The sequence below is a fragment of the Hyperoodon ampullatus genome (genome assembly GCF_949752795.1).
Source record: "Hyperoodon ampullatus genome assembly, chromosome: 14".
NCBI classification, from domain to species: Eukaryota; Metazoa; Chordata; class Mammalia; order Artiodactyla; family Ziphiidae; genus Hyperoodon; species Hyperoodon ampullatus.
This window is the reverse complement of record NC_136927.1, coordinates 35,853,687-35,875,647: the sequence shown is the minus strand read 5'-3', so window position 1 is coordinate 35,875,647 and position 21,961 is coordinate 35,853,687. Positions and strand designations below refer to the sequence as shown.

The 21,961-nt window shown below is 48.3% G+C and overlaps 1 protein-coding gene across 1 annotated transcript in view; it reads right to left on the bottom strand.

Annotated features, from left to right (window-relative positions):
- Positions 1–617: 617 nt before the first annotated feature.
- Positions 618–21,961, bottom strand: part of XYLT1 (xylosyltransferase 1) — a gene marked incomplete at both ends in the record, with an annotated part of 305,248 nt that continues 283,904 nt past the window's right edge. The window contains 5 exons of the mRNA XM_079718602.1: positions 618–940; positions 6,697–7,030; positions 13,554–13,749; positions 20,373–20,635; positions 21,172–21,348. Coding sequence (XP_079574728.1) covers positions 618–940; positions 6,697–7,030; positions 13,554–13,749; positions 20,373–20,635; positions 21,172–21,348 — 1,293 coding nt within the window. The remainder of the gene's footprint in view (positions 941–6,696; positions 7,031–13,553; positions 13,750–20,372; positions 20,636–21,171; positions 21,349–21,961) is intronic.

Genomic DNA, 21,961 nt, shown 5'->3' with positions numbered 1-21,961 from the left:
CAGGGCTGGCACAAGGGTTTCCTGGCCCAGAGGAGCTGAAGGGCGGGGCTGGAGATCAAACCCACCCTCTGGGCAGTGCTTTTCAAACTAGGTTTTGCAGAGCCCTTGGGTTCTGAAGAGGTACCTTAGGAGACGCCCTTGGCAAGGGACTGCCGGGTGGGCTGAGCTTTGAGAAAGAATCTCACACTCCGCAGCTTCAACCAGAGCAGCCTGGATTTCATCCTCACCCTGGACCTCCCTCCGCCTACGACTTAGTAAACAAAGCTCTGCTGCTCAAAATAAAAGTTTTGGAATCATTTGTCTGGGTGGGGTGTGTGGGGGTCAGGTCATTGAGGGGGAAGACAAGGAACCTGTAGCACTCGAGGATCAACCAGAAGAGGTAAGACCACCACGGTGCTGGGACTGAGCCATCCCCACCCCCGGGAGCCGGCCTGCTGGGTGCAGGTGGCTGGCAGAAACTGCTTCGGCCTCCAAACCTTTCCTCTCTGTCATTCGATGGCCAGGAGAGCCCCGCTCCCAAAAGGCACCCCCCGGGGGTGGGAGGCCAGGGTCCGGCGCCCACTGGCCCTCTGGCTGCTTCCCCTTTGAGATCTGCTGGGGCCCCCACGTGCCCAGTGCTACCTGAGCCGGCCGTCGGGTTTGACCGCGCCCAGCTCTGACTTGGGGTCAGGGCTGAAGGAGCTCCAGGCCGTCTGGCTGCAGGTCTGCATGACTGGGCAGACGGTGGGGCCTGTGGCACAGATGTCCATGGCGGTCCACATCCCGCCCACCAGCGAGTCCAGCCAGCGCTCCAGTGCGGCACCGGCGGACGCGGCGTTCCTCCGAGCCTGCTCCACCTGGGCGGGGTTGATGGGCAGGCTGAGGACGGGGTTCAGGCTCTGGAAGCTCTGCTCCATGTAGGCGTTGCGGAGGGGCCCGTTGTGCAGCCTCAGTGCCTCCTCTGAAAGCCAAAGGGAACAATTACATCATTAGAAGAGCCATGGACCGGTCACCTACTACTGTGTGCTTGGCACTGTGCTGGGCACCACGTAGCACCATTCAGTTCATGGGACAATCTCACGAGGAAGTTCTTTTAGCACTCCCATTGAACAGACAAAGAAACTGAGCCTACGAGGACATTCCTTCAACAGGTATGAGCCCACTCTGTGCAGGGCATGGTCCATTCATTTATTCATTCAGCATGTATTTATGGAGCCCTTTCTATAGTCCAGACAGTAATTTATTCAACACATATTTACAGAACATCTACATCTGCAAGGCATTCATTCATTTATTTATTTAATACAGATTTATTAAGTGCCAGGCTCTATTCTGTGGTGGAGCAAAACAGACAATGAAGGAGACTGCAATCCAGGGGAGGAAGAGTGATGACAATAAAGAAAGAAACAAGTAAATAAATCAGGTCGTTCCAGAAAGTGGCAAGTGTCATGAAGGGAATAAATGGGGTGTGTTGAGTCGGAGCAGGGGCTTGATAAACTACGGCCCTTGGGCCAAATCCGGCCCACCACCTGTTGTTGTAAATAAAGTTTCATTGGAACACGGCTATGCCCATTTGGATACATATTGTTTATGGCTGTTACCACAGCACAGCTGAGTAGCTGAGACAGAGATTGTATATGGCCCACAAAGCTGAAAAATTTGCTATCTAGCCCTTTACAATAAAAGCTTGTTGATTCCTGGGTTAGAGAGTGACAAGTGTGTTTATTTTAGTTGGGATGGCAGGGGAGACCTCTCTGAGGAGATGACCTCTGAGCTGAGTGCTGATTCACGGGAAGGAAGAAGCCACATGCAGATCCTGGAGAAGGGAATTCCAGGCATTGGGAACAGAGGATGCAAAGCCTCATTAAGCATCTTTCCCCAAATCATACAGGTGATGAGAGTCGGAGCCAGGGTTTGAACCCGGGTCTGTGGACCTCAAAGCCTGGTGAGCAGCCCCGCTCGTGGCTGCTGAATGCCCACCATGAACTCTGTATAAGACATGGATCTCTGCTTCGGTCCAAGATGTGGGGCATGAATGGCCCACAGCAAGGAGTCCTGGAAACCACGAAGCTGGGACCAGAGTGGGGTGGGGTGGGAGGTCCAGCTGGCTCCCCAAACGGCTCTGCCTTGCTGACCACCAGGGTCTCATGCCAGAGCTCGGGGACAGCAGTCAGGCCGTCTGGGTTTGAATCCCCACGTCCCACATACCAGGTGTGTGACTTCTTCCTCATCAATAAAATGGGTGGAGAACTAGTACCTTCCTCGTAGCTTTGTTTGTGATGATTAAATGTGCTGACTCATGTGAGGTGCTTAAAATAGTGCCTGGCATATTCTAAGTACTCAGGAAAGTTTAGCTAGGATTATTATTATTGGCATTATTAGTACACAATACACACACACACACACACAACTATAGGGCTGATTTTATCATCCCTATTTTACAGATGAGGAAACGGAAGCAGCTATAGTTTAGAGACAGACCTGGAGTTAAATCCAGGGCTGGCTGACTCCAAAGCCCATTCTTGTCATTATGATACTCTACCAAGAGGCTCATACATTAGCAGGAAGCTAAAACAATGCTTTTGTTTTTTATTTTATTTTTCCATCTGGGAGCTAGTCTTTTGCAGACTTGGTTTCCCCATCTGCAAAATGGGGATACTCACCCTTCCAGCAATTAGACTCACAGGGCTGGCACGAGGCTCAGGTAGAAGTTCACGTGCTTTGTAAACAGTAAAGTAACGTATGAACAAGAGAGACAGTGACTGTTTCCCAGGGCTTAAAGATGGGGAAGCAGAAAGTCTAGACATTTGGGCTGAAGGAAAAAAGCTAGATGTTTCTAGTTTGAGGAAGTTCCCACTCATGGCTTATTTCATTGCCAAACACAAGAATATATTTTTTTGAAAAGACTGGCTAATGATTCTGGTAGGTCGTGTTTTACCAAATCAGCTTTTGCTATAGCCAAGATCACTAGGATTAGAAGAAACCTCCTTATAAGACAATGCAGCATTCAGATGACAATGCTTCCTCTTTGCTTGATGGTGGCTGTCACCCTCGGAGACAACCAGGAGAGCCTGGATAATCAGCACGTTACTTTCTAATATGTGTGGTCCTGAGTGAGGAAGAAAGACCGTGTATATATGCTTGCCCTTCAAAAAGCAATGGGAGGGCTTCCCTGGTGGCGCAGTGGTTAAGAATCCACCTGCCAATGCAGGGCACACGGGTTCGAGCCCTGGTCCGGGGAGATCCCACATGCCACGGAGCAACTAAAGCCCATGAGCCACAACTACTGAGCCTGCGTTCTAGAGCCCGTGAGCCACAACTACTGAAGCCCGCAAGCCTGGAGCCCGTGCTCCGCAACAAGAGAAGCCATCGCAATGAGAAGCCCGCCGACCACAACAAAGAGAAAGCCCATGCACAGCAACGAAGACCCAATGCAGCCAAAAATAAACAAATAAGATAAATTTATAAAAAAACCAAAAAGCAATGAGAAAGCTAGTTGAATTAAAAATATGCTTTGACTTGCATGTACGAGAAAGGCATTCCTTCAGTTCCCAATGCCCCAGGAAGCTGGGGGGCTGGACTCTGGTCCGGAGGGGAACCGGTGGGAGAAAGCCGAGAAGCACGCCTGGAGCACATGTCCTGTCTTGCTATGCTTAGCAGAGCTTCTCTTTCTCGAGTTCCTTAAGAAGTCTAGCCCACCTCTCCCTGATGCCCACCAAAGGGTTTTCAGGAAAAAAACCCTGTTCTATTTTCCTCTGTTTTTTCAGGAGGACATTTCAGGAGGACATGTTTTTCTTTTCCTCTGTTCTCTTTGGAGCAGGTCCTGACTTCCCTACTAGAGCCTCTCAACGCCTTCATCTCTGCAGGGACTGCAGAGATGAGAAGCTGGGGACTGGGGAGACACCCAAACTGAGAAAAGGCAGGACATTCAAAGTGAAAAGAGGAGCTAACAAACATTTGAACACTGGAAACCAAATACTGTGGTTGGTGCAGAAAACCCTTATGAAAAATGAGGTTAATGTGGGAAATGCTATTATAGCATCAGCCTACAATGCTCGCCTCTATAATTAAATTTCCCTCAATTCCACCTCATCAGATTTCTTGAGATTACCAGGGATGCATCAATAGCAAATTACTCTTGATGAATCATTTTACAAATTGCATTGCTCCCACCTTCGTGTCCCTTGTCACCAGAATATCATTAACAGATACAATTACTGATGACAGGGGGGCTGCTCCCAGTAGGGTCAAATGACCCTTGGCTCATCCTGGGCATGCGTGGGGAGAGCCTCGCTGTCCTCAGAAATTCCAGGAGAAAAGATCGGAAAAATCAGGACCCCATGAATGGCCCCGGGCTATTTTACTGAGGTAGGGATGGATTCAGGGTCACTCGTTTTCTGTCCGATTAGCTGTATGGGAAGCAAAGAGGAGACGGCCACTTCCATCCCTCTCCTCCACATCTGGCTTTGGGAACCCTTAGAGATGCTAAGGATGTGAGCCTCATCAGTGGGACACTTGAGGACCCTAAGTGGGTGGGCTCTGGCCCCGCTAGTTCTGGAGGAGCTGTCTTTTGCCTGTTTCATGGGGGAGAGGAGAAGCAGACTTCTATTACCTGAAAACATGAGATCCAAATCTTTCTGCTTGTTCAGCACAGAAACTTAGCAGAAATTCACAGAATTCACATCAACACTCCCTTCTTAGGACTCCAGGTGCCCCTCCCCATATCTATGTCCCCCTCTCCTTGTGTCACTGGCTAAATGACACCCAGCCCAAAGCTCTTTTTAGCCAACAGAGGCTGTAATGCATTTCTGGCTTCTGGGTTTGTGATCTGTTAAATGGAGGCGAACAATTTCAAACACCAAGAGACCTGGAAATCCTTTTTCTAGGAATCTGTGTTATGGATGCATTTACATGGGCACATACTATCTTAGGTTCAAGACTCTTCTTTGCAGTGGTATCTGTAACAACAGCAACAAAAGAAGCTATGTGTCTACCCAGGCGGGGGTGGGGTAGGGACAGATAGATTGTGGGTCCTTAACCCAAAGGAATACTAGGCAGCTGGCAGCTTTACATATATTGACTCAGAAAGTGAAAAAAGCAAGTTTCACTACAAAGTGTATCATTCTATTCTTAAAAAAATGACAATGTCTTTGTGATTTATTTTGTGTTTATGTCAATGCTTTAAGAGCACTGAGAAACCTCTAGAAGGACTGAACACCAAACTGTTGGCAGTGGCCACTCCTGGGGATGGGATTGAGCAGGGAGGAAGATGTTACCTGTGATAAAAGAAAGGGGTGTGGGGAATAGAAAAATAAAAGAAACCCTTTTGGAAAAAAAAGAAAAAAGGCAGGCATGCTAGGAGTCTGACACCCCTCTCCCTGACCCCATGCCCAGTGGGAGCCACCATCCTGAATTTCCTGTTAATAATTTCCTTCATTTCTTTACAGCTTTCTATTGATACATGAATCCTGAAATACTATATTGTTGGCTTGGCCTGTTTTTGAACTTTAAATACATGCATGGTAATTTTGATATCCCCACCCTAACATTATGTTCTAGAGGCTCATCCAGACCAGCACGTGGAGGGTCCTACGCTGTGTTCCCTGCTGCGCAGACCTCCACTGTCGGAACAGACCACATTGTTGGTCCATTGGATGTCGGATGTTTGGATTGGTTCTGGTTTGGTGCTATTACGAACAACTTGCTGTATTTCTGCACAAGCCTCTATGGCCTCTACCTAGGGTGGAATTTCTGTGCGGTAGGGTATGTGTATATGTTCAACTTCACCAGCAAATGCGAACTCATTTTATTACATGGCTCTCTCACTAGCACTTACATGGACAGTTATTATTCTCCATCTTGACCATCAAATGATGTTGTCTCATCTTCAAACATGTCCTAACATGGCAGATGTGAAGTGGAATCTCTTTTTGCTTTTAATTTGCATTTCTCTCATTATTCATCAGGCTAAGCATCTTTTTATATGTGTGTGTATATGCTCTCTCTTTTTTATTTCTTTTATATCAGGGATTGGCCCTTTCTCTAAAGGGCCAGATAGCAAATACTTTTGGCTCTGTGGGCAATTACTCAATGCTGGCATTGTGGCCCCAAAGCAACCACAGTCAATATGTAAATGAGTGTGACTGCATTTCAATAAAATTTTATTTACAAAAACAGAGAGTGGGCTGGATTTGGCCTGTGGCTTGTAGTTTGCTCTGACTTAGGGGATTTCTGAATTTGAGTACTTTTTGTATATTCCAAATATGAGTACTTTTTTGTGTGTGCAAATATTTTCCTTTAGTATGTGATATGTCTCCTCACCTAGTGTATCATGCTTTTGATGAACAGAAATTCCTATTTTAGTTATTTTTTTTTAAAACATTGAACAAGATTTGCTGAAACTCAATATCAGCTTGGGTTTATTTCCCACCTGTCTTAAATATGATCAGGACCTTCTAGAAGTCCAGGGAGAGAGCATCTAATAAATAGGTGTCTAATACAGAGACAGATAACATCACCTCAGTGTGCAGAGACAGGCAGAAAATTAGAAGGTTCTGTATGACAAATGAGCAGGAAAAAATCCTGAGAACAGAGAGCACTGTTCTCGAAGGTGGCCCACATGCCCCATGTCTGAGCAACACTGCCCGCCCAGGTGAAGGACCCAGGAGGCCTCTGGCAATGGAATATTTACCCCACAGAAATATTGGAAGTACTCACCCGGTTTGATGGGCTGCCTGTTTGAGAAGGTCAGAGGCGCGACGAGGAATTTGGTTTCTGCGACTGGCACCCAGTGGTGGAGAATTTTCACTGTCCAGACCCCAGGCCTCAGGGGCAAGTTCAAAGGGGGCTTGTAGTGGGTGAATTCGGCAGTGGACTCAATCAGGATGTCGTAGGTGGCTGCGATGATGTTGACAGGATCCACCCAGACGACAGTCACAGTCACGTTGGGGCCCTTCCCCCATTTCTGCATGCCTACCGGCTCGTCCATGGGCCCCAGGAGACCCCCAAAGTTGCGAAAGAGCCGCTCCTTGGCATCCCAGTCAGTGCCGACCTGAAACAGGAGAGCGAGTTCTGAAATCACTGGGCCTCTTAGGAAGGAAGGCCTAGGATACTGCTTATTGGGCTTCATATACCCATATAACAGATGAGGAAACTGAGGCTCCAATTAAGTTACTTGCTCAGTAACTTAATGTTGGACAGGCAGTAAGCAGAAGACCTGGGATTTGGACCTAGTCTGAAGGATTACGAGGCCTGTGGTCCATTTCACTAAGCCTTTGGGCCTCCTGTGCCTACTGTGTGGTGTGTACATGTAATGAATGAACCTGCTTGCAGGCCATTCCATGGAAACATACACCCTGCCACTCAACGGGTGCAGCTGATTTCCACTTTGGTCACTGGCTTTCCAGATAATGTGCCTCTTATTAGTACAATCACTCTGAACAAGAGTGGAGCTCAGGATTTGGAGCTGCCCTATTATAAGCTAGGAAACATGAGGGTCCCTTAGTATCACCTATCACTTGCAGGAGTTCAGATAGCTTTCCAAGGAAGAGGCAGCTTTGGCTTCCCTAAAGCATTCTGAGCTGGACTCTAGGGGTGGGAGATGGTTGTACAATATTGCATCCTTCCTGCCAGCCAGCGGGGGGTGTGTATGGCTTTGGCCCCCCAGGAATCTGCTCTTGGCTTCCATCCTTCCTCTTTTGCTGCCTGCAATTTATTCTCCACCCAGTAACCAGAAAGACCTTGTGAAATGTCCTCTCACTGCTCAGATCCCTGTGGCTGGTCCCCTGCTGATTCCTGGTGCCCAGCACTGTGCTTGGTACACAATCAATGCTCCATCAATCACCTGTCAAATGGATGCGTGAATGCCTTCGCAAAAAATGAATTAACCACATAGATCCCTGATACTGAGCTTTGATACTATTTCAAGTCAGATTAAATTAGGGGCTCTTCTCTCCCCCAGGAGGTTTAATATAATGTTCTGAAGACACAGTGTGTGGGTACATGGTAGCAGGTGAAGAGCACACTACAAGGACACTGCTGCCGTGGTCCTTCCGTGAGCAGCGTCTCTGATGTGTGTGTGTGCAGGTTGGGGTGCAGGTGTGGCTAAACATGTCTACACCCTGAGTAGACGTCACATGTGCAGTGCAAACATGAGCTGGTTTACTTTCTCGTTGTTTGGGCCACAAGTTACTACACCTAGGACACAGGGCTCCACGGCTAATATTTACCAAGAGCTTCTGGGGTGCCAGACCTACTGCTAAGTGGGTGGGTGCATCGATTTGGCTAACATTCCCAACTCCACCGAGGGGGGACCCTTGACATTATCCTTACTTCACACATGAGGAAACTGAGGTTCAGAGCAGTTGATGACTAGCTCTGATCAGTGAGGGGGACTCAGGAAGTCTGACCCCGGAGTCTGGGTTCTTATTCACTCTTCTATATATTGCCTCCCATTCACTCACTCACCCACTCATTCATTCATCATACATCCGTATGAAACATATGTGCCGGGCACCTACCACCTACCGGGGTGGTTGTAATACGTGCATGTTCACAGGCCCACAACCTGCTTCAGGTTTCCCTCTTTAGGCCAAGATTGGCCTTGAGGAGCTGTCCTAAGGGGCAGCAGAGGGAGTCAGGCTGGGACAGAGGCAGACGTCCCTCCCAGCCTTGGGAGATCTTGGCCTGTTCTGCCACCCTGCCACCCTCTCCAGGTACTGGCTCCTACTGAGGACCCCTGGGGCCTAGCACAGCAGCTGAAACACAGGAGGAATGAAAACAACGCTGTCTATTGAAGAAATAAATGAATGAGTGGGCAGGATGCAAGCTAGGCCTCAAAGTCAGAGATTGTTCTAGAGAAACCCGATCCTGCGACCTCCATCCATACAATCCTTTCCAGCTCCTTCCCACTGTTCGTGAGTCCAGTCTTTCCTCCTGTCCTATCCTGCGAGGTTGGTCCTTTACGATCCGACTCCAGCTCCATCTCCATCCCTCTCCCTCCCCTCTACTCCGCCCTGCTCCAGGCCACCCTGGAACACTCTCCGCGCCTCTGCCAGAAGGGCTCTCTCTCCCCTGATCCTCCGTCCACGCCCGGCCCTCTCTCGGGCTCAGTCTTCCTTCCTTCCCCGCCCTCCTCCTGGCCAGTTCATCATCTAGCTCTCAGCCCAGGTGTCACCTCTACCTGGAAGCCTTCCTTGCTTACAGGCACCCCTGATGTGCTTGTCTAAGCATTTGCCCAGCATAGCTTTTTAACCTATCTATCTATCTATCTATCTATCTATCTGCTTTGTGCAGTATCACAACTTCTAATTTACACGTCTCTCTCCATAGCTCAAAACTGTCATGTGAAGAAAAATATATACATATATGTGTGTGTGTGTGTGTAACTGAGTCACTTTGCTGTACAGAAGAAATTAACGCAACATTGTAAATCAAATATACTTCAATAAAAAAAAAAACCAAATTGTCAACTGCATGAGGGCAGGGACTACATCTGGCTTGTTCACTACTATAACACTAGTGCCTAAAAGAGTGTTGAGCACGCAGTGGGTGCTCAGTATCTCTCTCTATCTATCAATCCACCCATTATCTACATATGTCATGAATGATTAGGGGGCCGAGCACATGGACAAATGCATCAACGATCACAAAACCACTTTGGGGTCCTACTTAAGGAAGGGATGTATGACCTGTTAGGGGAGTGGGGGGACAGTCCAGAACATCATCTTTTGGTCCCCCAGTGAAATGGGGGTGAACAGGTCTCCTAAGTCTGAGTTCTAAAACCAAGATAACCCAGGTGGAAGAGTTGTGGAGCAGCTGACAGTGGGAAACTTGAATGTGTCCTGTATCTAGGAGAGGAGGAGGAAGTCAGCTGCCGCCTCCAGACATGAGGGGAGGTGGGGCTGCCCGAGTGGGAGCCCCACTGCTGTCACATCATCTGTGGCCCTCAAGATCTTCTCACCAGGCCTCACTGTGGAAGTCCACTGCCATTTACTGCCAAGTGGTCAATTACTCAAATTTAAGTACATGTTGAAGTTCAAGCTCAATATACTGGTCCCCAGCTTCAAAGTCACCAAGGCTTCCTTCCCACTGCACCTAAAATGCAATTCAAACTTCTTTCCAGGGCCTGCGAGACCCCTCATGATCTGTCCTCCAGCCCCCCTGAGACCTTCCTCCTGCTCACTGGCCACACTGGCCTTGCTGCTTCTTGAATATGCCAAGCTCCTTCCTGGAGCCTCAGGACCTTTGTGCATGCTCTTCTCTTGGAAGATCCAAGAATGTTCTAGGTCTTCCCACCACTGACTCTTTTACAGGTTTCAACCCTAAAGTTATCTCATTAGAAAAGCCTTCCCAAATGAATCGTTCCATCAAATGTAACCCAGCAGGACTCTACGGGGCCTTCTCCAGACAGATCCTCCTAGGTCCTCCACCTGCCTCTTGTCTGGAATAAAAACTTCAGCCTCCTAGGCCTTCCTTGAGTTCCAAAGAATAAATTTAATTAGAGAAGTGAGAAAATTCAGAAAGAAAGGAACACAGTCAAGTGAGACAAAATAATAATAGTTTAGTCATTAAACAAAGTCAAGGACCTTTTAGTTCCTCCTCAAGGGCTATAGATAATATCCTGAGTCATATCCTTGAGCTGTTTTGCAGATACTGAAATCCCCACCAGGTGGAAGAAGTTAACTGTATGCTGCCCACAAGCACTAGACCCCAGATGGGTTGCAACCAGAAGGTTTATGATGTTGACTCCTGGTTACCTCACCACCAACCAATCAGAAGAATGACCATGAGCTGAGGATGCACCCAACAACCGCCCTCCCTCATCCTGTCTTTAAAAACCTTTCCCGAAAAACCATCAGGGAATTTGCGTCTTTTGAGCATTAGCTGCCTGGACTCCTTGCTTGGCGCCCTAGAATAAACACTGTGCTTTCCTTCACCACAACCCGGTGTCAATAGATTGGCTTTACTGTGCTTAGGTGAGCAGACCCAAGTTTGGTTTGGTAACAGAAAGCTGTCCCTACCAGCCTCTCAAGTCCTCAGGAATCACATGAATGAAGTTTTATTTTCTTTATAATACTTGCCTTTAACTGGAGCGTTTTTGTTCATTTGTTTGCTCACTCATTGGCCAAGTGCCCCACTAGACTGCAATTCCACAATAACAAGGGTCTGGTCTGTCTGGTACACTACTGCCCCTCCCATACCTCATGTATTGTAGGCACATGGGGGTTGCCTGCTGAAGGAATGAGCATCTTTCCTCTAAGCCACTAACATGGGACTCCCAGGGATGGAGAAATCGGAGCTATTCAATGACACTGGCCGCCTGCCATGAGCCAGGCCCTATGCAAAGCCCTGCGACAGTGACAACCTGACGGAGGTTCTCAATAGCCCACAGAGTGGCCCTGCAGTTCATTCCCCTCTTCTCGTCCAATTTTACACTGTTTGCCTTAAAACTAAGGGAAAAAAATCAAGATACAAGTTTCAGGGTTCCCTGCATCACATGCTGTTACTCTGCCAGAGATCAGGGTGGTTCCCACAACAAGGGCACCAGAGCTGTAGTGGAAACCCTCACAAATCACTAACCACGGAGTGGCCAACATCCATCACTGCCAGAAGTGCCCAGTTACCCACTGGCAGGCTGATAAACAGGGAGAGCCCAGCCACCAGGCATCCACCTCCCTAATGGGACATTAATGTCTTCAGTTGGCCTCTTGGGCCCCCAGCACAGAATCCAACTGGGACAGCGTCTAACTGCCCCCTGACGCCAGTAATTTATGGAGTGGGCTCCCATGGCAGCTCGGATCCAGCCAATCCATTTGGAGCCTTAACTGAAAATGGTGGCTGAACAAGAAACTTCCACCCATGCCTGTTCAGTGCCCATCCAGTCGGGCACAGATTGGCCAGGCGGAGCCAGAGGGACTGGAAAAGGACCAGCAAGGAAAATGTAAGCAACTCAGACACTTCCTCCCACCCCACTCCTGACCTTGAAGATTCTCCATATTCTAAAACAGGATTCTTCATCCCTAACCCAGCAGCCAAACGCATTGGGAATGTTGAACTCCGGGAATGAATCACCTCTTTAGCTTCTTGTTGACATGGGGAAGTTAGAAATCAGGTGCTGGAGTTTTGTGTGGGCAACACTCACCAAGCTTGATCATGTCTCCCCTTCCCACCAGCATCACTACCCAAGCACATACACTCACTCATTCAGAAATCTTATTCAGCATCTACGAAGGCTGTGGACTCTTGTATGTGCTGAGGGTACAGCAGTGAGCCAGTGCTGCAGTCTCTGCTCTCTTGCAGACAATCACCAAGTGATCAGAGAAATCAACAAGATCATTTGAGATGGTAAATGCTAAGAAAAAAATAAAATAAGGGGGCTTCCCTGGTGGCGCAGTGGTTGAGAGTCCGCCTGCCAATGCAGGGGACATGGGTTCGTGCCCTGGTCCGGGAAGATCCCACATGCCACGGAGCGGCTGGGCCCGTGAGCCATGGCTGCTGAGCCTGCGTGTCCGGAGCCTGTGCTCTGCAACGGGAGAGGCCACAACAGTGAGAGGCCCACGTACCGCAAAAAAAAAAAAAAAAAAAAAAAAAAAAAAGGGATGTGTTGGGTGTAGAAATGTGACATAAGTGGGTGGGCACGGAAGGCTTCTCTGAAGGTGCACTATTTGGATTTAGATCAGAATGAACAACAACAACAAAAAAGGTGAAAACCTGGGGACAGTATTCTAGGAAGGAGGACCACCATGTGTCAAGCCCGAGGCAGGACCAAACTTGGCATGTTCGACAAAGATGCAAGAAGAGTGAGCGGGAAGAAGAGTGGTCCTGGATGAGGCTGGAGAAGCAGACAGAGGCCAGATCACGTAGGGCCTTTCAGGTCTCGAGGTAGGGCTGATGTTACAAGGGTGGTGTTAGATGAATCCATCTCCCCAGGCAGAAAAATAACTAAAAGCCATTGCAGTCCTGGGGAGGTGGGAACTGCATTCCATGGATCCATGCATCAGACCATCTGTCCATCCACTGACACCTCCGTCCATCCCTCTATGCATGCATGCATCCATTCACTCATCCATTCAATGACTGATCTGGTGCTTACTTTGAGTTAAACCCTGTGTTAGGAACTGGGGAAACAAAAGCACAATTAAGCATGGGATTTGTGGCCTAAGAGACCTGGATTCAATGTTGAGCTCTTCCACTTCCTAGTTACGGTCCAGAAAATCACGGACTCTCTATAGGCCTCAGTTGTCCAATCTGTAAGATGGGACTCATGCCACAACTTCATTAGGAAACTGATTTGTTACTGGTTTATTACTAACATAGGTTTAGGAGGAATCACTGGTTAGGGTGAAAAATGAAAAGGAATAGAAGTTCTACTATAAAAATACACGAAAGCTCCAGGTTGGTTGGTGCACTGACATTGACCACCCTGAACCTTCTCCAGGCACAGGGTCGGCTTATCGTTGGGCCTCTTCAAGTCCTCTTCTCCTCCAGCTCCAACTACAAGTGTCAGAGCAGAAACAGAACCCAGCAAGTGGACTGCCAGAGGGGACGCCGTGTGATAGTTTCTGGCCTCTTACCTCAGAAAACTGAAGCCTCCCAAAGTCGCTGGGTGGGCTGGCGATCTTGAAGACTTTCTTTGGCATCACCCATGTCTCTAGGGTCTCGAGTTTGCTCACGGCCAGATTGGTAGCATGATGCTTGATCAGAAAGCCCTGGAAATGGTCAGCAAGGAAGTAGAGGTGGACAGAGGCTGGGTGGCCCATTGGATAGTACCTGAAAAACATGCACAGGCTCATGCAAGCTCATGGGTCAGGGCTGGACGTGTGTTGGATCACAATGGGGTTCCCCACCCATCACTCTGATCCTGTCCTTAAAATAATCCCCATTTTATACAAAGCTCACTGTATTCCTGAAAGCTGCTCCCTGTGTTTCTATGATATCAATAACTGTTAACAATAACTTTTTGCTGATCATAAACGTAAAACATGTTGACTGTATGAAAGTACAATCAAGAAAATAAAAATGACTACTTTTTTTTTTTTTTTTTTTTTTTGCGGTACGCGGGCCTCTCACTGTTGTGGCCTCTCCCGTTGCAGAGCACAGGCTCCGGACGCGCAGGCTCAGCAGCCATGGCTCACGGGCCCAGCCACTCCGTGGCATGTGGGATCTTCCCGGACTGGGGCACAAACCCGTGTCCCCTGCATCGGCAAGCGGACTCAACCACTGTGCCACCAGGGAAGCCCAAAATGACTACTTTTGATGCTTCTTTCCATAGATGATGTCAATTCACAGACATTCATTGACCCTCCAGTGCTAGGTACTGAGAAGTGACAATGGTGTGCAAACAATGTCATTGTGACATATTTCTTTTCCTCTCTAACCTCCAAGGGGCTCTTGATGTCTGCTGCCCAAGTTTATCAGAAACATTGTACTGATTTACACTTCACTGTCCTTAGCAGTGGCACTGGGTATGGTCCTTAAAAATTATTGCCAAACTGAGATAAATTCATACATACACAAGTAGGTAGCTTGTTTTAAGATGCATGCTTTTGATCCACAAAGGCTTCTGGCTGAAAGGGGCAGGGAAGCTGAGCAGAGATGCCCAGAGGAGGGGGGAGTGAAGAGAGAAGGAGGGAGGAGCCTGGACGAGCCCAGCTCTTTGTCCTTCCTACTTGTAAAATGAAAAGCTGTCGGCTTCTGCAGCGTGTAAGGTGCATGGTACTTAGAGGGTGCTTGTGGTTCCTTAATGACAGCGTTCCACAAATCACTGTCCCTCTCCGCCTTCCTTTCCTCTGGTCCTGCTCTGGAGTTTAAGTCTTTACGTCTGATTATAACAGTTAGGGAAGCCGCCTTCCTGTGTTACGCATCTCCTGAAATCACTGCCTTGTTATCAGATGCCTTCGGGTCTTTGAGAAGAAAAACCTGCACTGTCTTCAGACTGCTTGCTGGGCATTCCTGGCCCACGCAAGTCCACTGTGGTCTGGACCTTGGAAGCAGAAACCCCTCCGTCTGGACTGTGCTGCAGAACTCGCTGCCATGATGGAATGTTCTGCATCTGTGCAGTTCAGTTCAGTAGCCTCAGCCACTTCTGACAACTGAGCCCTTGAAATGTGGCTGGTGTAACCGAGGAACTGCATTTTAAATTTTAGTTAATTTAGACTTAAATGTCTCCTTGTGGCTAGTGACGATTGTGGACAGCATAGATGGCATTGTGAAAGTGTCCCGGGGACAGCCTGCATTAATGTTTGCAATTTGTCGCCTCTCCTGTCTCTTTCCCATGTGACTCTGTAGGTTTCCTTGCACCGATGAGGTGAGTCTATTCCCCCATCTCAAATCTGCTTTGGCCAGAAGAGGAAGGGGTATCATGCCAGTTCTGAGCCAGGGCCCCAAGTAGCCTTGCACATTTCCACTCCCTCTCTCTCTCTCTTTTTTTTTTTTTCCGGTACACGGGCCTCTCACTGTTGTGGCCTCTCCCATTGCGGAGCACAGGTTCTGGACGCACAGGCCCAGCGGCCACGGCCCACGGGCCCAGCAGCTCCACGGCATGTGGGATCTTCCCGGACTGGGGCACGAACTCATGTCGCCTGCGTCGGCAGGCGGACTCTCAACCACTGCGCCACCAGGGAAGCCCTCCACTCCCTCTCTTGCTCTTCTGTGATCACCGTGACAGCACGCCTAGACTAGCCTGTGAATGGATGAGACACTCAGCAGAGCCGAGCCACCCCAGGTATCCCAGCCAAAGCCATCCTAGATCCGCCAACCACTCCCAGCCAAGACCTGCAGCTGGCTGCAGATGCAGGAGAGATGCCAGCTGAGCCCAGGAAAACTGCTCAGCTCACCTGCAAACCTGAAGGCTCTGTAAATGCTTATCGTTTCAAAGCACTGATTTGGGGCTTGTTACACGACATTACTGCAATAGGTAAATAATAGGTCGTCAGTGTTTGTTCTGTAAGGTTGTCAGCGTTTGACTAGTGAAGGTGGAAGAAAAGCAGGAGAGGTTGTTGTCATGGGAGTTAAAAGAATAAAGTGTTTCCAGAAGGCGGTGGTCAGTTGTATGGGGCGCTGCTAAGGGGTCAGGCAAACAAGCAATAGTCAAGTGCCCCAGAAATCTAGGAGTTAATCTTGGGTTGCTCGCTTTCCCTTATCCTCTTCCAAGAAATCCTGTTTTCTCCACCTGAATCCATCCTCTACTGTCCTCTGCACCGCCAGCATCTTGGTCCAAGCCAACATCACGTCTTGCTGGACCTTTGCAGAAGCGTCCTTACTCGTCTTCCTCCTACTTTTGTCTGCTATAACTGATTCCCATAGTAGCAATATGCATCGTCCCTTCCTTAAATACTGCAAGGGGTTTTGCTTATGCTTGGGTAAAACCCAAACTCCTTACCTGGTCTGAAACTCCTACCTCTTTCTCCAGCCTCATTGTTTCCCTCTGTCCCAACCTACCACCTTCGAGCCACGTGGACCTTATTTTGGATTCTTGAACATGCTAAGCTCATTTTCACCTCAGGGCCTTTGCATAGGACATTCTCTCTGCTGGAGATGCTCTTTTCCTCTTATGGTTGCATGGTTGTCTCTGTCTTATTTTGCTTAAATGTTACCATCTCAGAGAGACCTTCCTTGACCACTGAACTTAAGTCGCCAGCTCACTGCTGTTACTTGAGTTTATCTTCATTCTTCATTCTCTATAGATCTTTTGTTCTTGTTTCTGTGAGCTGGGGTACTGCCTGCTTTCACTCTAGAAGGGGAGGGCCTTGAGCTCGGGGCCTGGTCTGTCTGGGTCATGGCTGAGCACCCAGTGCCTAACACAGCCTGCCACATGGTAGGTGCTCAATCAATACTTACTGTTTGAGTGAAGATTCTAGAAGGATTTTCTCTTGAACCCTTTGCTTCTAAGGTACATCTAGGGAGCCTGTAACCCAGGACTGAACACAAAGCCCACTGGTACCTCCTCTAGACTCTATATGGTAATTAAGTAATTAAGACTAAGAAGAGAGTTGTAACGAGATGCCAGATGCAATACAATAGAACCTAAAGGATGCCTCAGGTGCATTCACTTGGCCCAAAGGTGTTTTTACTTCTTAATTAAATGAGGTGGGTATTAAAAAATTTAGGAGACTCACACAAAATTGTGGATTTCTGATTTGTCTTGAAAATTCAGGAGATGTGATTGGCAACTCCAAGGGTACATTCCCACAAGGAATGTGCTGGATGTGCTGGAGGGCAAGGATATGCTGGAGTTCAGCACCGGGGCCCCGGGGGTCCCTGGTTTACAGGTCAGCCCACCCTGTGCTGAGGATACATGCTTCCTGCCTGGCCCTGATGGCATTTGAATTTGAGGACATGTAATAAAATACTGACATCCTTATCTCTGAATGGGGCTCACAAGAAAACTTTCAAACTGCCATTTTGAGATTTTCTGCAATGAACAAATGTTATTACCTAATGAGAAAAAAAATCAATAAACATAATTTTTATGAAAGGTTATACTATAGACTAGAAAGACACAATTTGCATGAAATGCCCAGAGAAAATGAGACTCCTAAAATAAAGTTTTCACTTGCTGTTTCCCCAGATAGCCCAGGGGTAGAAATTTACTCTTTTTTGCCTTTTGGGACAAGGGTCCTTTGTCCTGATTTATTTGTAGGCTCATATTCATAAATATATATTGGCTTTGCCCACAGCAAGGCACAATGGTTCCATTATAATACCACAGGGAGATCAGTTCGGTGCTTTGTGACCACCTGGATGGGTGGGATAGGGAGGGTGGGAGGGAGGGAGACGCAAGAGGGAGGAGATATGGGAACATATGTGTATGTATAACTGATTCACTTTGTTATAAAACAGAAACTAACACACCATTGTAAAGCAATTATACTCCAATAAAGATGTTAAAAAAAAAAATGTGGTAGAAGCCAAAGGATTCCAGGCCTGAGGCAACTTGATGGCTTGCTTAATCCCAAAACAAATACCAGGCGAAAATTTCAACAACTATAAATCAATTGGAGGAATCTTTTGAAATTTCCTGTAAGATTATTTACCTTATAAATGCTATGAAGCCTGGGATTAAAAGTACTCTTAAACGGCATCTGCCTCCCAAGCATCGGGCACTGTGCCATCTACTGGGGACACATACTGTGGTTCCTCGGCCAGGGATTCTAACCCCGGACTAGCAGGGGGAAAAGACATTCACCAACGACCTTGGTCCAAGACACTGCTGCTAAGTGCAGTGGGAGTGTTGGAGGCTACTTTGGGCTCAGGAGAGGCACGGGGTGGTCTATCAGGGGAGCTCTTAGCAAGTTTCACAGAGGATGTGGCACCTGAGATGACCCTGGAAGACTGGGAAAAGGTAGAATGAGTGGAGACAGTGGGGACGGTCAGCAAAGAACAGCGCAGAGGAAGCGACGAACAGTTCATGTAACCAGTGATGGAGCATGTAGCTCACACAGCTGGCTCCCTATTGGCTGCTTTTGGCAGTTTAAGAATATTGGCAACTAAGATACCAACAACAGCATAAACATGTACCAAGCACTTCATATGTAAAATACTGTTAAAATGGGGATAATAATAATAATAATACATATCTCATAAGGTAGTTTTGGAGGATTATCCCCTTTAAACCTCACAACACCATATGCTGTAAGGCTTATGATTACTCCCATTTTACAGATGAGAAAACTGAGGCTCAGAGAGGTTCATGACTTGTCCAAGGTCAATAGCCAGTAAGTAGAGTGGAGTTCAAATGGCAGGTCCTGGGTTCCTAACCCATTCTGGTCTCCCTTTAAACTAAATCAGAACCTGCAGGGAGAGGAGAAGGAAAGCTGAGGGAAAAACTGTTGCAGCCCTGTGGAAATCCAGCTGGCCTGCATGCATGGGGCCCCATGTTTTCAGAGTTTTAGGGAACAAAATGGTTCCTTTCCTCTCTTTCTTCTGTTCTTGAGAAGAGGGAAGAGCGGGGCAGGGAGGGACACATAGAAGGCTCAGTGGAGAAAGACTGATAATAATAAATTTTTTTTCTTTGTTGTTTAAAGAGGAAGGTGGGAGGCGGAACAAGAAGGAGAAGGAGAGTGGCTAGAGGCACTTCTGGGAACCCATCCTCAGGAAATAATCAGAAAAGAGAAGGGGGAAAAAAGAGGCTTTCTGCAAAAAGATACTCATCAGAACATTATTTACAATGGTCCATTACTGACAATAGCAACAGGAAAGGGCTGAATTAAGCAAACTCTGGAATTCCTACTCAGTGGAATACTAGTGGCATTAAAAAGGGTCATTATCCTTACGGAAGCTGCAGAGCAGCAAGGAGAGGACGGGCTGGTATTATAATGCCAAGCGAAAGAAGCAGGATACCAAATCCTTGCTGTCGTTATGGAAATATCTGCAATGTACATTGCTAGAGAATGGAAGAGAAGGTACACAAAATGAGAAGGGTTGATTGGCTTAGGGAAAGGCAGGGGAGAGATGGGGTTAAGTTGAATCATTTTCCCACCTTCCGTCTTCTATTCATATATTCTAGAACATTCTTTCCTGAAGTGTCAACTGGTACCCACTAGTGGTAGGTGAGATGATTCTAAAGGGTACATGAACATTTTAAATAATAGTTCTGCCTTTTTGTGATGTTTTTGGTTATGTTTTTAGGTGTAACAATGATAGTATGGTTACATTTTAAAAAGGAGTCAATTTTCAGAGACAAAATATGTATGGGATTTGCTTCCATCAAACTGATCTGGGACGCGGGGAAGGTGAGTGAAGGCGCACATGAAAACGCATTGGCCGGGAGCTGGTAATTGCTAGAGCTGGTGACGAGAGATGGGGTTACACTGTTCTCTCTATTTGGTGTATATTTGACATTTTCCATAATAAAAAGTAAAAAAAAAAAGTTCTGTATTTTCATGATTACTTTCCACGTAAAACAAACATAACTATCTAATACGGTGACATAAAGCTTCCTTCTAAAATACATATATTTAGGGCCTCCCTGGTGGCGCAGTGGTTGAGAGTCCGCCTGCCGATGCAGGGGACACGGGTTCGTGCCCCGGTCTGGGAGGATCCCACATGCCGCGGAGTGGCTGGGCCCGTGAGCCATGGCCGCTGAGCCTGCGCGTCCGGAGCCTGTGCTCCACAATGGGAGAGGCCACAACAGTGAGAGGCCCGCGTACCGCAAAAAAAAAAAAAAAAAAAAAATAAATAAAATACATATATTTAGCACAAAGAATGAGTCCACAGAAAGGAAATAATTAGGTAAATATTAGATCTGCTATCTGGGAAGGTTAAAGGGTGACGAAGGCTTAGACAGGAAATGCTCTGAACGCTGGATGATTTTAGGGAGAAGCCTGGGTGGAGCTGCAGCCCCTACAGAGGAGGACGGTCCCTCGTCCCTGGCCCCCTGCTCCCTGGCTCACCTGCAGCTGTTCTCCCCGGCGTCGTGCAGCAACAGCTCCGCCCGGCGGAGGCCCAGGCGGGAGAAGGAATGATACAAGGTCAGTGTCACGTCGCTCAGGCTGTGGATGCCGTCAGGCTCATCGTAGACATTCTCCCAGTACGCGCGGAGGCCCGGGGTGCCCGCGGGGTAGTTCCCATACAGGTAATAGTCCAGCTGTCCAATGATTTCCTGATTCACCACGGCTTCGAACTTGCGGGCAAAGAAGGTGGGCCGGGCTGTCTGCTGCGCTCGTGAAATAAAAAGAACAATGTCAGCAAGTGGGGATGAGGGTAGGTGGGTATTTAGGAGCCGGGCTCTGCAGCCAGCCTGCCTGGATCCACATCCCAGCTCTGACACTTACAGCCCTCTCTGTTCTCAGTTTCCTCATCTGTAAAAAGGGTGTTAGGATTGAATGAGTTAACATTTGTAAAGCATGTGAAGCAATGATGGACATGTAGTAAGCATCATTTAAATATCTGTGAAATAGGGGATTCCCTGGTGGCGCAGTGGTTGAGAGTCCGCCTGCTGATGCAGGGGACACGGGTTCATGCCCCGGTCTGGGAGGAGCCCACATGCCGCAGAGCAGCTGGGCCCGTGAGCCATGGCCGCTGAGCCTGTGCATCCGGAGCCTGTGCTCCGCAACGGGAGAGGCCACAACAGTGAGAGGCCCGCGTACCACACACACACAAAAAAAGAACCAGGGTTGGAAAGTGCAGGATCCAATGACCTGCAGGGCTGCCTCGGATGCCTGCAGACGCTGGCTGGAAGGCGCGGCTCACCTGGAAGCGGTGAAAGTCCTGTGGCTTGAAGTCGTTGGGGGAGCAGCCGCACCAGTCCACGATGTGCTTGTACTGGCACTTGCAGCCCAGCTTTCGGTTCCAGTTGGTGATGCGCAGGTTGTTGTCCACCATGGTGTCGCAGTGGGGACTGTTCTCCAGGACCGTGTGGAAGAAGGACTGCGGGGCAGAGAGGGGCCAACCTGAGACCTCGTCCAGCCTCCCTCGAGTGGGCTGGGGTGAGGGGTCCTTCCCGAGGGCCACCTGACAGTGAAGGGACTCTCCTGGAGACTCAGCTGTTCTCTCTGCAAATGGGGTCAGTGCCAGTCCAGGCCAACCAAGGGTACCCTGGAGGTTTTGTCCAGGATGGCTTAATGCTGCTTAGAAGTTACTGCTCTGAGTGTTTCTCTAAGATGTCTCTCCCCAGCAGCCTAGAAACTGATTTCAAGACATCTCTTATCACCCAGGACATCCTCTGTCCGCTCAGCAGAGAGAGAGAAATTCCCTTAGGGTATGTCAACACATGGGGACCAGAGAAAAACACTGGGACAAGTTTCTAGAAAACCCTGGGCCAAAAGGGCTCTTGATTTTGCAAATAGTTAGACCTGAAACCAAAGAGACTCAGGTCTGAGATATCTTGAAAACAAAGACTGAAGCTCTGGAATTTCACTCCTGGGAGAGGGAGGCCAGAATCACGGATGCCCTCCTGCCCTAGTCACTGGAGTAGCGACTACAACACTGGGAGGGGAGGAGGTGGGGGTCCATTGGGCTTCCCACTGTCCGTGGTGCTGAA